Here is a 16,790-nt window from a genome sequence, read left to right as displayed (position 1 = left end):
GTGTTTCAGTTTTAAGTTTCTTTGTCTTTTCTGGATCTAGAGTGTCAATAGTGGTCTCAATAGCTTTGGAGAGGTGCCATACCAAATCAGTAGGGTTGTAAAATTGTTTTCTCATGCCTACTCTTATAGAGAGGAGAGTGGAGACATCAGTAGGCAAGATGTTTTTCAGGTTCCTACATCTGATCTCAGTCCATGTATTACTGTTGAGTTTGAGGGGATTCTTGGGTAGCAATGTGTCGAAGTTAATTATAGAGTGGTCAGACCAAGGACATTGTTTGCGAATGAATATTGATGGTAGGTATGTTTTTTGGGTCAGGATCCAGTCAAGGGTATGACCACCTTGGTGCGCCTGGGTTTTAACCAATTGGGAGAAGCCAATGGCTTCAAGGACCGATAGTAAAGATGATGCTTTGGAGTCACTAGGATCATTGGCCCAAAGATTGAAATTACTGAGTACAATTACGGGTGAGTTGGCTTTTATGCTGTTATTCAATAAAGCGAGGAGGAGTTCCTCGAACAATGGTGAAGAATGTAGTGGTCTGTACAAGAGGAGTGAAGTCATGAAACATTATGGTTGACTTTCATCTTAAGGATTAGATTTTTCGCATCCCTTTTAAATATGGCACATAGAATGACAATCAAGGTGTTATTTTACAATGAGTGCGACAGCACCACCTCTTTTCCCAATGCTGTCAGCTCTGTAGATTTTAGATCCTTCGGGGTTGGTGTCATTAGCAGATATTTGAGCAGTTTCAAGCAGCCATATTTCAGTTGCTGCAAACATGTCAGGCTTATGCATGGAGATTTAGTCAGCAATCGCAACGTCATGTAAGCATGCTGACCGGGAAATTAAGAGGGAGATGGTGAAGGAGTTTTGGGGTGGGGTTATCTCAGAGTTGTTACCTCAATTTAAGGTAAGGGAAGGTGATGATGTCATGGCGATTTGATGATTAGACTGAGAATTTTGTAATGGAGTGGAAGCAGCCTGATCAGGGTACTCATTAGGTGGGATAGGTGCTTGTGCGTTTAACCTTTTGACTGAGTTTGTTTGCGGTACCGGTGCAAAGGTTAGCTTGGGGTAGCATTTGTCTGGCGCAGATGTCCAGATTATGATTAGTCGTGTTGTTTATTTCATGTGGAGAGTTCCCCGGAGAGGTGTCATTGGTAGAGACGGGCGGAATTCTGGGGAGAGAGATTTTGCTAGAATTGCAGCACGCTTTGCTTGACAGCGATTTATGAATGGAGCAGACATGCTGTGCCCACGTGCCAACTGGCGGTAGGTAACGCAGAAGGGTACAGCGAGTTTCTGAATGGGGACTAGAGGTTGGGTTAGAAAACCTCGGGCGGCAAGTTTTGGGTGTAACCTTCACCAACCTTGCACTAACCGGCCTCTCCAAACATGCCGGCGCTAACTTGCCACTGACGTGGATAAGAGAGCCGGTGATGGTGCTGGGTAATGTAGTCCTATGGAGCTACAATTCACGTAGCTAGAAATGAACCATGCTGCAGCTGATGCTGAGAAGCGTGCATCGGTAAGAAAATGACAATAATGTCTAGGGCAAGATACACAATGAGTCTCAGATCCAGGTGTGTCCGCCCAAGAAGCGTTCCAGTGCCACGGTTCCAAGCATGTGGTGGTGCAGTCTTTACTGCTTGGCAAGTGGAGCGAAATGCAGTCTTACACTGACAGGGCTCAGTGGCATTCAAGCACAAGAGAGGTTGCATTAATACCATACGTAACAAGTCAGTACTTGTTCTGTAGCAGTCTTTACTGCTTGGAAATGAGGAACGGTTAAGCTGTATCAAGTGCACATATTTTGTATGCAAAGGAGGAAACGCATAGACCAACGCAATACTTATGAACAATCACAGTCAGTATTCCTGTCGCTGCTCTTTTTGTACAGGCTATATGTGAGGTTCCTTCCTATATCTTTGATAATTAAATCAAGAAAATTGACAAATATGAATCCTAGTTTAAAGTGTGAATCTGTGTGGTACATCCATTGAGGCATGTGTGGAATTCTGGGAGTCTCCTCGCCAGATAAAAAAAACAGTCAATGTACCTTTTCCATCGGCTCATCTGGTGTCAAAAGGGATTGGCTGCCTCCGTAGCAGTGCTGCAAATTTGGAGGTAGACTGTGTCATTGACCATGAAAATGTTTTTGGTGAGCACAATATCTAATAATTTAACAATAAAGTTGACTGGAACTCTATCCTGCATGAGTGAAGCCCGCCTCTGGCTCCAGGGTGTCTGGCGGCAGCAGGAAGCGAAGGAGGTGCCCGAAACTCCCTGTGCTTAGTCTCCTAGGAGACAGGAATGCACTCTTGGGTAATTCGCCAGCTGGCTGTCCGGCAAGGACAGCCTCCCTGCTGGGTGACTGACCGGCTGGAATGAATGGGAGAAACCTGCATAAAAGGTGAGGCTTTTTGGCTTGGAAGGCAGAGTTGACCACTGGATGAAGGAATCTGAAGAAGAACTTGGAAGAGGATGCCTGCTTCAACTCCTGGACCGTTGGTTTGCCCGGTGAAGCCCTACTGCTGTGATGAAACTCCGAATTCGTATCGACAGAGAAGCTCCTGCAAGGACATCCTTTCCCTTTGAGTTGGTGGGACCAATCAACTCCAAAGTAAGCCACCTGGGCATCCTCTCGGAGCTGGTTGAAATTCCGATGCAGTTGCTGCTGGAACCGAATAGCCAGGGAGTGGAACAGCAGATTGTGTGCGTTACTTGGCGTGGCCAAGAGCTGCAGGAAGATTCTCCGGACTCCCAGGCAGCAGGACTGACCGAGCCTGAGCCCCCTCAATAGAGTGCGGGTCCCAGATGCAAGGAAAGCCCATCTCAACAGCCAGGAACCACAATGTTGCGATTTGCGGTAGTTGTGAGGAGCTGAAACACAGAAGTGCCACTTGTTTGAAGATTGCCAGTTGCGATCAGTGACCGTCCCGTTGCAGTGCAGGAGTCCCCAGAATTCCTCCCTCTTGTCCCCACAACTGATGCCCAGGAACACCAGGATCTGCAGAGCTGCACAGGAACAGGAGCCATTTGCTGCACTTTTCTTCAACATAAAGGTACTGAAAAGTCTGAGAACTTAACTCTTGTTGTGTCCCCTTGCTTGTACTCGGAGACTTGTCTCAGTTGCATCTGTAGAGTTGCTTACAGCTTCTTTACCTCACAAGCCTAATCAGCTTGTGGCCCTACATGGATTTCTACTATCCTACAAAGACTTTTTAAACATTGTGAAAGACTTCCTACTTACCTGCAAGAAGTGCTTCAGCTCACCTTGACTTGTGCTACTTAACATTGGCTGGGCTAACTCCCTGAATGACTCTTCTTTCTTCTGCTTATGTGTTTTGCCTTCCTTCCATCAAAGTGTTTACTGACTTTGCATTGGCTGGTTATTTTGAAAGTACTTACCTGCTTAAGAATAACTGTGTGAATACTTGTTTTATTCTGACCTCTCTCTTTTTTGATACTCCTCTCAAGAATATTCGAAATGCAACAGTGATATATTAATGTCAACAGCACCCTAACTATTGAAGTCACCTGCGGGTGTAGGAAGTGTCTGTATGCCATCCCAAATGGGTATTTGCTGATTTAGAAAACTAAGAGTGTGTATTTTGAAGTATATTTGTGTTACTTTATATTGCCCCCTTCTGAAAAAGGCTTACTCCAACTGACTGTTAAATAAATTAATAATTCTTTATTCAAGAAACCTTTTGTGTAAGTGTTTATTTGAACACTTGCCACTGTAAATCTCTGTGTAACTCCCCTGTGTAACTCCCCTACAGCTCACATTGACCCCTCTAGTGATAAGCCTGGCTACTCGACCACACTACCAACCTGTGTAGTACAGACTTCTACCAAAGGTTGGGTTCCTATTGCCAGGAGGCCAGGGTTGTTGTAGTTCACCCAAAGGATCAATCAGAGATATTCTCATACATTAAAGGGCACTGCCCTGAAGGATACTTGTGTACAGTGCCTTGATGTTCATTGTAACTAGTTTGGTGGATTCAAAGGGTGTGTTTACTTAAATATCAATCATGGACATGGTACCCCTCAAGTAGGTAGTTGTTTGTAAGCTCAAAGGCTTCAAAAAACAATCAAACATGCACAATCCAAAATGGACCAGCAGCCTTAGACTATGGACATACCCAGTTGGTTATCAAGATTTGTATGCACCTTGGGTATAGCATAGAAAGCCGGAATTTTGACTTTTGTTTTCTTAAAGTATTACAACTCTTCCTTTTATAATCCATTGTCGATTATAACCAATGTTGTGGTCTTTAAGATCAATTGTTTGATTTCTATTGTTGGCTCCTTGTTCAGTTTGACATAATTTGTCCTGTCCTCCAACAGTAGCATAAACATTGTTAGATACTGTTCAGACAACAATTTCGCCCCCTTTGTCAGCTTGCTTGATAATCAGCTATGTTCAACTCTTGATCAAGTAGTTAAAGCATTATTCCTGTTCAATGTATTAATCGCATTGTTTTTCTTTCTCAATTTAAGGATTTTATTCAGTAGAAGATGTGTTACATCCAACGTTACAGATGCAAGGCCAAAGGTCTGTTATGATCAACCAACAGAGTGGAAAATTCTTAGCCAACGATCTTGATTCATCCTTGGCTAATCTAGTAGGCAGTAAGTTTAAAAAAAAAAGGCATTTTATGTTTATTATGATATTCTTGCATTGCAGATTGATGATTCCTTTATTCATTTATCTTTTTTACCCAGACTTGAGCTTTGGTGGAACGCCATCCAAAAAGTAAGTTGGCTAGACGTTTTTATATTGACCTTTCTCCAGTATTTTTTTGTTTGTTTGCTATTTGAGAGGTGCATGAACATAAAATTGCAACAAAAGACTCCCTAGCATTTTCATAGAACTAGGTGAGATCCGGTTTACAATATGCTTAAGTATAATGTTACTGGATTTTATCGCTCTGCTTCTGCCGTTTGCATGGCCCCTTGGTGCTTTGGGTTCTTCAATAAAAAGCAAGTTGTTGGTGGGTTTAGGGTGCAATGCAGACATTTGACTTTCTGTGGCAGGCCAGAGCTAACGTTGCCTGTGTGTAGGTGAGAATGTTTGTTTGGGTTTTCACCGAGTGCTAGTTTTCAGAAGGCCAGAGGATTTGTTATGTAGCACAGACACTTTGTTGTGTGCTTCCTGGCATTTTCTTTTCAATTGTATATGTATCCTTTTTGTGCTGTAACTGTGTAAGCTTGGGTGTTCTACATAACTACTTGTATGAGGATTAGTGCAAGTTCATGAGAGCTGGGGGATTCTAGACTTCTGCGTAATATGAGTGTCATGTGGGTAACTCTTGGTAGAGTAGATAAGGTGGAGACATCTTTGGTGGCATGCAAGGGAGTAATAAAGAGACGATGAAGTCAGTCCAGAATTCTAATAGCAAAATACAAGTATGTATCAATCTAAAACCAAAATGGAAGAATCGGGAACATTCCACATAGCAATAATGAAACAAACCGCAAGTGAATTAGACAGCAATCAAATAATAATACATTGGAAAACATTACACATAGTTCAATTTAGTTCCCCTTGACTTCTGGTGACTTCCAAGGGAGCCAATTAGAGAGGGTATTTTTCTCTTGTTGAAAAATCATGCAACAATTATTTTTCATCTTGTGCCACATTAAAAATACATGGTAAGTTCTGGTATGAATAACAGTGCCTAGAGTAATCGATGGAAGTCTCTTAACTCTGGTTTGGAAAATGTTTGTTTCCAAAGGACTGGAACCAAGGGGATTATCTAAAACAAAAAGCGCCTTTCTTAAGGGATCATAAACGGTGAAGCCAGTGCTGCTCCTTTGGCTATTCTAATGGAATCCAGCGACAAGGCTGCAAAGGGATCTGGAACCTCCAAGCAGACTGTGAGAGGTTTCAAATTGCAGACCAGATTAGGCACACTTCCATGCCAGAAAAACTGTACAACTTGCATGGATCAAAGCAGAATCCTCTCCCAGATAAAGCAGTAGAACTGCCTTCCTTGTAGGGCACAAATAGTGTGCTCACTGTTGCAATAGATTTTTTGAGTCTGGCCTGCTGGATAGATTTTGGGAGGCTACCCTACTTGTAGTGAACAGGGCAACTCTGAGAGGTTTGCCAAAAATCCAATCAAGGTAGCAATGGGGAGCATCCAGGGCTGTTCTTAGGAGAGTGAAAGTGGAGTCAGGGGTCTGCAATGAGCCACACAGTGAAGCGCACAATAATTCAATTCAGACAGGGAGTACAAAAATACAATATTTATTCTAGGCCCAAAAGATACACTAGAACATGAAACAAACAGGTGATCATCAAATAACACTTAAACTCGAAAATGGATGTTGAATAGGGCGTGCCAGTAATACTATCCCTATTGTGACGTCCCCTGTACCCATAATCCCTCATGCGTGTAGGTCCCTCAGATTGTTTTTTCTGCCATCGTGAGTGGTCGCATAGAAGCGGAGTGCAATTTCGGCTTACGCCATTGCACTTTATAAATATTATAAGATAGTATATCTTTCTCTCCTTTACCAACGCTGTGCCTCGAGGCGGTGAAGCCTTCAGGAAGACTACGAGACGGACCGTTAGACGGAGATTTCGATGGCGACACCCAGGCCTTGGAAGGCCCTTCGGCCTCGGCCTAACAGAAGGGAGAGTGGGGGTGGTCATAACACCATGTATTTTCTGACCCCTTCCCTGGTTCGCCCAGCTGCCTGCCCCCAATATGGAGCGTACTCTGTTTAAATTCTGCCCCTCTTGTAATAAGAAATACACGTAGGTCGATAAGCACAGGGTGTTCAACCTTTGGTTACATAGAGACCACGACAAGGCTCATTGTCGGGCCTGTAAGCTGCTCTGACCCAAGACCCTCAAAGACACACGGATAAAACGTTGGGCCCATCACGCCATGCAGGACGAGGCCGCCATGGGTGAAGGACCACCCAGCGACGCAGTCCTTTCAGATGGCGAGGGTGACTGAGAACTTCGCCGTTCCCCAGTGCCAGCCCCCGACCCTGATAGACAGGCCAGCTGTCCTGTTATGGGGAAGACACCCGGCGGCAAGGGCACCACACTCCTCACGGCAATGCCTCTGAAATCGCATGCCGTGAGTTGATGGTGAAGGGCAAATCTGCTATTCATGGTCCTTTGAGCGCCCCGAGCGGCCATCTCATGACAAGCCCGCAAAGACAAAGGATGCCAGATTCAAAACTCCCTCGCCGGGCCTCGCACCGTCGAGAGACGCCGCCAAGCACGTTCCCGTAGTCAAAATTCGACCTACATCTGGGGGAAATAGCAAATAGTCAGGAATTTCCTTTTCGACTCAAAAACAGACCCCCCAGAACCCCTACCTCGACCCCTAGCTCTAGTAAATCATCTTCCAAGAGCAGGGATCATAAGGACAAGTCCAGTCCCTCTCATAAAGACAGGCACACAGGGGACAGAAGGGACAAGCCTACAGAATAGTATCCTACCCCAAAACCTGATAGTATTCCGGTTCAAAACATTACAGAAGAGATCCTATCAATTCGATCTACCACTGCACATGCCCCTACCTACCCAGGGATTATCCCCAGTTCAGCTACATGGACTGCACAAGAGATAGATAGGGTTATGGGACGCATGGCATGCCTTGCAATTTCTTTCGAAGAGCACTCACATGCTCTGCAAAGTCTAGCAAACACTCCGCCTACTGCCCCTGCGTCTTGCTCTGACACCACATGTGCTTGCTCAGTCTAAATTGTCTGCTCTATCACCAAAGAAAAGGTCTCTTCCCCACAGAGGAACTGTATGATATACCACCCTACAAAACGCCTCGGATCTGTACGACCCTGATGCAGGAGAAGATGAATATATAGACGAGGACAACCTCTGAGGATGTCGAGGGTTACGACGTGGGTGGAGAAGATGATCAAGATGACACTGAGTCAGTAGTCTTTGCAATGGACTCTCCAGTCCTGCAGGACCCTTCCCTACCCGACACACCAATTGACAACCAGCCCCTACTCAATGACATATTACTTAAGGCTGCTGAACATTTTGTGATTGAAACTCAGGAAATCCAACAAGATAAGCATTTCGCCGAAAATATCTTTGGCGTCAAGAGACCGGCTACCCAGTTTATCCCACTACTCAAGTCAGTCCAGAGAAGGATACAGCCCTTTTTAGAGATGCCGAATGAAACCAGGATGGTAAACCCAAGAATTGAAAAGCTCTCGCCTTCCGACCCTTACCAACTTCGACCAGACTCTCTGGTAATAACCACTACACGGAAGAGAGCAGGTCCCCAGTTGGCCTCTTCTGACGCTCCTCCGGATAAAGAGAGCAAAAAACTGTATACACTGGGACGGAAGATAGCATCTTCCGCAGAGTATCAAGCACGAATAGCGAACAACTCCACATTACTAGCTAGCTACGACTGCACAAAGTGGGACGAGGTTACAGCCCTTGCTGAGTCAGCACCAGAACCACTTAAGGCTAAACTCTCCCTTCTGGCAGCCTATGGCAGAGCAACAGCTGGAGTCCTCCTAAAGGACAACTTTGATGCAGCGGATAACGCAGGACGCGTTATCGCTGAAGCCACCATCCTGAAACGCCACGCCTGGCTTAGACGTGGCGTTTCAGGATGGTTTAAACTAGACACACAAGCCACTTTAATCAACATGCCCGTTGAGCCGAATGTGTTTAAGGCAGTTGATGACGCTCTAAAGTCTGCCAAGGAGGAGTACGAGACACTCCAATCCCTTGGCCAACTGACAAACAAACAAACCAACCAAAAAGGTGGCAATAATTTTGACGTTTTCATGGCCAAAACACCCAAAGATGCTCCGGATACAGTCAAAGCCAAGGTTCCTTGTGGAACACTAATCAACAGGCGTCCCAAGAGCCAATGCAGGGGCCGCGGAAGAGGGAGAGGTTCCCCCACCAGAGGTGGAGGAACACCCTCCAAACAATGACATCCCGCTACGTGTCCCCTCCCATCCTTCCCCAGTCAGACGAATATCTCATTTCACCAATGTATGGGAGGAGATAACATCAGAAAAGTTGGTGTTGTTAACAGTAACAGGAGGTTATTGTATAGAATTTCACAGAAGACCATCAAACCTCCCCCCACGACAGAAAAGACCATCACAGGAAGAACAACTCATCCTGGTGGAGGAAGTCAAGGCCCTACTCCTCAGGATGCCATAGAGATTGTGCCATACGAAGAGGTAAACAAGGGTATTTATTCAACGTACTTCCATGTTCCAAAGAAAGATCTCACCATGCGCCCAGTACTAGACCTGCGCCCTGCAAACAAGTTTTTCGAGCCACAATTTCGCATGACAACACTACAAGAAGTAATCCCTCTGTTAAAGCGGGGGGATTACATGGGAACATTGGACATGAAAGATGCTTATTTTCATATTTCAATGTTCACAGCGCACAGAAGATTCTTGCGATTCAAAGTAGCAGACCAGCACTACCAGTTCAAAGTGCTGCCCTTCGGGATAGCCTTGGTTCCAAGGGTATTCACCAAGGTACTAGCTGTGGTGGCAGCCCTCCTGCGCAGGGAGTCAATCCCAGTGTACCCTTACCTTGATGACTGGCTGATCACGGGAGAAAACGTCCAACTTTGCAAGCTAAACACGCAAAGAACAATAGACCACCTTTTCCAATTGGGCTTCTCAATAAACGAGAAAAAGTCAAGTCTGGTACCAGACAGATCGAAACAGTTCCTAGGAGCTGTATTAGATACAAAAACAGGCTTAGCCTTCCTATCCATGGAAAGAGTACAAAACATGCTTCGGCAAATACCCCAGTATCAAGCCGGTCTCCAAATAAGCGTACGCAAAGCAATGCGTCTGCTAGGTGTGATGGCATTGTGCATGTTCCTGGTCCCCCACGCGCTCCTGCGCACGCGACCAATGCAGGAATGGTTGGCGAAACAATGGTCTCAGGCAAATGGTCAGTGGGTTTCCTGGTCCCCCACGCGCACCTGCGCACGCAACCAATGCAGGAATGGTTGGCGAAACAATGGTCTCAGGCAAATGGTCAGTGGGACGATCTAGTGACCGTTTCACCTACACTAGTTCAGAACTTCTGCTCAAAGGGAAGCCCTTCCATGAACCGGAAGCACAAGCGGTTGTCACAACAGACGCGTCACTTTCCGAGTGGGGGGGCCCACTACCTTCAGCACACGGCCTGTGGTCACAAGTGACTGCACAGAAACACTTCAATCTACTGGAATTATTGGCAGTTTTCAAAGCTCTACAAGCCTTTGAAAACAACCTGACAAACCAGTCAGTACAAGTCCTAACAGACAGCACCACCTCATTGTTCTATATCAACAAGCAGGGAGGCACACACTCCAAATCTGTCCAAATTGGCTCAGAAATTATGGAAGTGGGCACTCAAACGAGGGATGTCCCTGTCCTCCCAACATGTTCCAGGAGTACTCAACACTCTAGCAGACTCTCTCAGCAGAGATCCTCTGCCAGAAGAACCATAGTGGCAATTACACATGGACGTGGTAGACCACATCTTCTCTCTTTGGGGCTACCCATCTCTAGACTTGTTCTCTTCAAGAGAAAACAAGGTATGCCCAGACTTCGCATCCAGGTTCCCCCAACCAGATGGATGAGCTGGTCAGGGAAATTTGCTTACGCTTTTCCTCCCGACTCCATTAATCAGCAGAATAGTAAACAAGCTGCACAAGGATCAGATGATACTCATCCTAGTTGCTCCTATGTGGGCGAGATAACCATGGTATCCATATCTACGCAAGCTGGCGATATGCGATCCCATCAAGCTCCCGTACAAGGGCAACCTGTTGACTCAGCGCGGTGGGGACAACCATACTCCCACAGCCTCACTCTTTGAACCTAGAAGCATGGCTCCTGAAGTCAGAGTTCGGTCACCTTAATCTTCCACACCGGTGTATGGATATCCTGAAAGAATCACGTAAACCTAACACCAGACACTGCTATTTCCACAAGTGGAAGAGATTCGTCATTTGGTGCCAGTCTTTGCAGATCAACGCCATAGAATGTTCTCCATCACACATTCTTTTTTTCAAAAAACTTTTATTTTTGACGGCAGAGGTACACAGTAGGCACATACAATGAGGCATCAGATGTATACAATAGACAAACTTCGGAGCAGCGCATAGGTTACAATGCAGCAGTCACAGCAGCGTCCACATATAATCATATGAGAAGAGAGGGTGTGGGAGTTCATGATGCAGACGTGGTTCCTGGTGGGGCAGGGGACAAGCCCGACCCGGGTGTTCCTCCACCCAGGTTAAGGTATGTATTGAAATCAACCCAAATGTTCTTGGGGCGGGAGTGGGCGGGGAGCATGGTCAGATATTCTTCCTCACTTTCGAGACCAGGTGAGCAGGCGCAGCTACTTCTGAAAGACCGGGGGAGAGGAGTTCTTCCAACTCTGGCGTATGCACTTTTTGTCTATCATGCAGCTTATGTTCAGAAATTTAGCCAAGTGTCTGGCATCATCAGTTCTCCATGCTCCAAACAGGACTGCTAGGGGATCGGGATCAATCAGTCTCAGTAATCACAGTGAGTGTTTCCAGGATACTTTCCCAAAATTCCTGCAGTTTGTTGCAGGCCCAGAACAAGTGTAAATGATCAGCTTCCTCCTGCCCCGCAACGGGGGCAGGGGTGTATGGTGGTGTGGATGAACCGTGAAATCTTATGTGGGGTATAATAGAGCCTATTTAATAATTTATACTGTATGGCGCGGTAGCGGAAATTGAGGGAGACCTTTTGAGTGTGTAGACACATTTCTTCCCAAATCTGATCGGTTATTTCCAAGCCCAACTCCGCCGCCCATTCATCGTGCGCCTTGAGAGAGCGCGTTGGGCCGGTGTCTTGTAGCAGCTTGTACAGCGAGGATACAGCACCACGGGCGCCGCCCGAGTTGGCGATGTATGCAATCGCCGGGCTATTTGGGGGCTCGTCTGGAAACAGGGGCCATTTATTGCGAAATGCAGCCCAGAGTCTGTAGTATTGGAGAGTCTCCAAGGCTGTTCTGGTGTGCCCTGGTTTCCATGTTTGGGGATCAATGAACCTGACATCAGGGTAGAAGTCAGATAGCGCCCGGTATCCCAAAGCCCGCCAGTGTCGCGCCAGAGCAGTGTCATGTGTAGGTTCCAGACCAGGAAAGGCCCACACTGGAAGCCATTTATAATATGGGAAGGACTCAGTTGTGGGGCGCAGCATACGGGTCCAGGCCCGAAGGGTAGTGTTGATTGGATCAATAGGAGAGTCGGGAGCATAATGCCGGTGCAGTATGAGGGACATTATGTTAATGCCAGCAGCCGCCAACCCCTCCAATTCCAGGGTACCAGTTGGTGGTGTGCTGGGCTTGGGCCGCAGTCCAGTATAGTGTCAAATCAGGAGCCGTAAATCCCCTATATTTGTATGGAAGCACCATGTCGGTCCACTTCTTACGCACCGCAAAAGAGTGCCACAGGAACTGTGCAAATAGTGTGTGTAGTTTGGCTAAGTATTCAGTCCCAGGCCATACGAGTATGTTGCTAAAAATGTAAAGAAGCTTAGGGAGTAAGATCATTTTAATGAGGGAGAGCCGGCCAGCCATAGACAATGGGAGAGTAAACCACCGAAAGATTCTCGTCTCAGCTGTTTGTGCCACCGCCAAGTAGTTTTCGGTAAACAGTGTGGGTTTGGTTAGGGATACATGAACACCCAAGTATCTAACATCATCCGGGGACCAGCGAAGAGGGTATTCGGTAGTGGGGTGTTGGGTAGATCCAGTGAGCGGGAACATCTCAGATTTTGAGTAGTTAATTGTAAACCCGGAGTGAGTGCCAATGCGAGTAATGTCTCAGAGTATGGGGTCAAGATCGGTATTGGGATCTCTGTTATAATAGTACGTCGTCCGCATATAGGGATATAATTTCGGGGTTATCCTTCAGTCTTATTCCCTTACAGGCATGACGTGCACAGACATAGTCTGCCATTGGTTCTATTACTAGGGCAAAGAAGATCGGGGAGAAGGGGCATCCCTGTCGTTTTCCCCTGAAGAGCGTGAATAGATTAGATGTCAATGAATTAGCCCATACCCGCGCCACAGGGGAAGCATATAACAATTTAATGTACCCAATCATGTTTGGGCCAACGCCCATTGTCTCCAGCACCAACCACATGTACCTCTATGAGACCATATCGAAGGCCTTCTGAGCATCTAGGGTGACCGCCACAGCGTGCACATCCTGGTCAATGCGAGACATTATATTAAAAAATCTCCTGATATTGTGGGAGGTGGACCTCCCAGGAACAAAGCCTGCCTGGTCCTCATGGACCAAGTATATCCTGATGGGCAAGAAGCGATTCGCTATGATTTTGGAAAAATATTTTTGTGTCAAGGTTCATAAGAGAAAGAGGTCTATATGATCCACATTCGTCGTCAGGCTTACCAGGCTTGAGCAGTACTGTGATGGCAGCTTCACGCAAGGAGCGGGGGAGAATGGAGGCACAGGGTGATTTGTCCCAAACTTCGAACAACCTAGGGGCCAATACAGTGTGTGCTCCTGATAAAATTCCGTGGCAAGCCCATCGGGGTCCAGCACTTTACCTTTGGGCAAGTCTGAGATAGCCACAACTATCTCGTCCAGCGTGATTGGAGAGTCGAGCTGGTCTCGGGTAATGGGGAGATACATGTGGTGGGGATCTGGTCAAGGAGCTCACGCATGTGTTCGGTGTGCTCAGCAGGCTGAGAGTATAGAGACCTGTAAAACTCAGTGAATGTGGCTAAGATTTGTTGATCCGCCCACTGTGAGTTGCCCTGCTCATCTTTGATGGAGGTAATCTGGGTCCGGCCAAATTCGCTTCTTACCAGTGCCGCTAGTGTTTTACCCGGCCTATCCACATCACCATCACCATATTTCCGGGTGGCCTGTGGGCGACTAAAGTATTGAACTTCATTGGTAGCCAGTGCATTGTATGTCTGGAGTTCTTCACTCATCTGGGCAAGTATGGCAGGGTGAGCACCAGTGGGGGACTGCAGCTCCAGTTGCCTCACTTTGGCTTAAGGCAGCTCTGATTGTTTTCAGAACACCTGCTACCCTTGAAATTGACATACCCCTAATGTACACTTTGAAGGCTTCCCACCGAACCCCAGCAGACGTGGCCTGTAAGGAATTGTGCTCAAATAAGGATTCAATGTCAGCCAGTATTTCGGCCTTGAACACAATATCCTTGAGGGCTTCGGATTAAAAGTGCCAGGTACTGAATGTCGGGACAAGTATTCCCAGCGTAATTGGTGCATGGGGCCTCATTACGACCCAGGCGGTAAGGGGTTTACGGCAGCGTAAACAGCGCCGACCCTTACCGCCTGAGTACGAGGTCCCTTAGCGCCATGGCGGATTTAACACCTGCTTTTAGCAGGTGTTAAAATCCATGGCGCTAAGGGACCATGGAGTTAATTACGCCACCGTAATTTACGGTGGCGTAATTAACGCCTTCCCCACTCCCATTATGCCCTATGGGGCAAAAATGGGAATGGGGAAGGGTAAATGGGGATTGGGGACTTACCGCCCCGCCAAGGTCGGAATGGGGCGGTAAGTCCGCCAACCACCATGGCGGAATTGCAACCTTAGCGGCATGGACCATGGTGCTAATAGCACCATGGTTCTCCGCCAAGGTTGTAATGAGGGCCATGGTCTGACAGTGTGCGAGGTAAGATCCGGTACCCCTCAACCCTGCCCATGATTTCACATGACACAAGTAACCAGTCTATCCTGGATGAGCTGTCATGCACTGATGAGTAATAGGTATATTCCCGCCGCTGGGGATATAGCGTCCTCCAGACATCACAGATGTTAAGTGTTCTGACGTGGCCATGTAACCTACGTGCAGCGCTAGATAAGGATCGGATAGCAGTTCCAGTTCTGTCTAGAGCAGTGTCGAGAATGAGATCCAGGAACCCCCTGCCCCCATATAATCCGGCTACCTACATAGCCAAGTAATATGTTGGCCACCGTGTCAGGGGAGTCCACATTAGGGCAGTAGGTATTAACAAGCAGATATTCCTTGTTAACCAGCGTGCAGTGTAGTATGACATATCGCCCTCCGGGATCAGTGTAACTCTAGTGCGGTATACATTTAATAGATTTATGGACCATCGTGAGGACACCTCTGGATTGGGTGGAGTAGGAAGTAAAGTATCTGACGCGGCCCCATGACGGTGCCATGGTCCTTAAAATATGACCATTAGAGTGTGTTTCTTGTAGAAATAGTATTTTATAGCTATGCCTATTGGCATAGGCCATAATTTTACGGGCCTTAGTATGATTGCTCAATCCCCGGACGTTCCAGGACATTATGACCGTAGACATTTCAGTGAGCAACATTTAATCCCATAACACCCATCTAGTGAACCTCCCAATCCCAGCAACCGCGTGAGCTCCGAATGTTGGCATTGAAAGTGCGCTTGTGCCCCCTCACGGCTGTGCCATGCAACCTCGTGTGCCTTTTTTTGTAACATCCCAGTCCCTCCTGCCACCCTCACCACCAACCCAAGATTAGTAGTGCGACCAACACCCACACTTACCTGTGTACAGCTGAGCCTGACCCAACTTGGCCCAGTCTGTATAAAAGCCCAACTGGGGCTAACCCATAATAGTGGTGTATCTGAGAACAGTGCAATCGCAGTGGGGTGCGCTATTGCCGTGCACTGCCACGCTTGGAACAAAAATTGTTCCGTTAACAAACAAGCAGTTTTAGCGGTCATGTAGTGCTTGACCCCGCATCTGTAAGCAGGACTTAATGTCCTGTAAGTGAGACATGAGAGCGTTGCCCTTTAAACATTAATAACAATTGGTATGAACAAGATAGATAGTTCGGTATCACATTGGCTCAGTGGTGTGTAACCCAAGATGCTAGGCGACACATATACAGGCAAAGCTGTGTAGCAAGGTAATATAGAAAACAGGGTTAACTGTAGTTAAGGCTAATGTCCAAAGAGGTTTCCAATTTTACATATGATTAAGATATGCAAAGGTCACAAGCCCGGCCTGGAGCGCAATCATTGTCCATGAGGTCACCAGCAGGAGGATGCTCCTGTATGTGCTTCTATGAACTTCACCGCTTCCGATGACACCGTGAAGAAATACAATTTGTTGTTAAAAGTGAACTTCAGGCGCGCAGGGAACAATATGGCGTAAGGGATATTCCTCTCTCTGAGCAGCTTTTTCACTCCAAGAAATTGGCGACGCTCCTGATGTACTCCCGTCGAAAAGTCAGGAAAGATTCTGATCACCTGCAAATCCATTCTGAGCTCTCCCTTCTCGCGTGCGAGGCGGAGGATTAGGTCGCGGTCTTTGAAGCTAAGAATCTTTGCAATGATAGGCCTCGGTAAGCCTCCTGGTTTGGGGCACGGAGATAGCGCCCTATGGGCTCTCTCAATAGTAAAGAAGGGGGACATGCCAGGATTGCCCAATAGGTCCTTCAGAAGATTCTCAACTGCCAGTTCGAGCCGACCCTTTAACGCGTTTGCCGGAACTCTGATAATACATATATCATTTCTCCGTGATCTGGATTCGAGTCACATTTGGCTTTAACTAACTTCATGTCAGCGACCAGAGTGGACACTGTGCCCTGTAGTGTAGCTATATTGTCCTTATTAACTCAGATCCTGTTTTCAGCTTCTGTGACTCTCGTTCCCTGCTTATCTAATTTGGTTCTAAGTGATGCCACATTAGCATTAATGTCATCCAACTTTTCGTGGAAGGCTGCAAAGTTTCTAACCATGGATTCCATTATAGCCATC

General features: G+C 46.8%; 1 protein-coding gene across 9 annotated transcripts in view; it reads left to right on the top strand.

Moving 5' to 3' along the window:
* LOC138480864 (phosphatidylinositol-binding clathrin assembly protein-like) overlaps positions 1 to 16,790 on the top strand; it is a 1,856,059-nt gene that overhangs the window by 1,328,567 nt on the left and 510,702 nt on the right. For 7 of the 9 annotated variants that reach the window (XM_069612639.1, XM_069612642.1, XM_069612643.1 and 4 more), the window contains 2 exons: positions 4,511 to 4,642; positions 4,736 to 4,766. In XM_069612639.1, the coding sequence (XP_069468740.1) occupies positions 4,511 to 4,642; positions 4,736 to 4,766 (163 nt within the window). The remainder of the gene's footprint in view (positions 1 to 4,510; positions 4,643 to 4,735; positions 4,767 to 16,790) is intronic. The other 2 variants (XM_069612640.1, XM_069612644.1) reach the window with 1 other exon arrangement.

This window comes from Ambystoma mexicanum, chromosome 5p (assembly GCF_040938575.1).
Source record: "Ambystoma mexicanum isolate Mex_15411 chromosome 5p, UKY_AmexF1_1, whole genome shotgun sequence".
In the NCBI taxonomy this organism is placed as follows: domain Eukaryota; kingdom Metazoa; phylum Chordata; class Amphibia; order Caudata; family Ambystomatidae; genus Ambystoma; species Ambystoma mexicanum.
The sequence above is the reverse complement of the archived record's forward strand: the minus strand, read 5'-3'. Positions and strand labels throughout refer to the sequence as shown.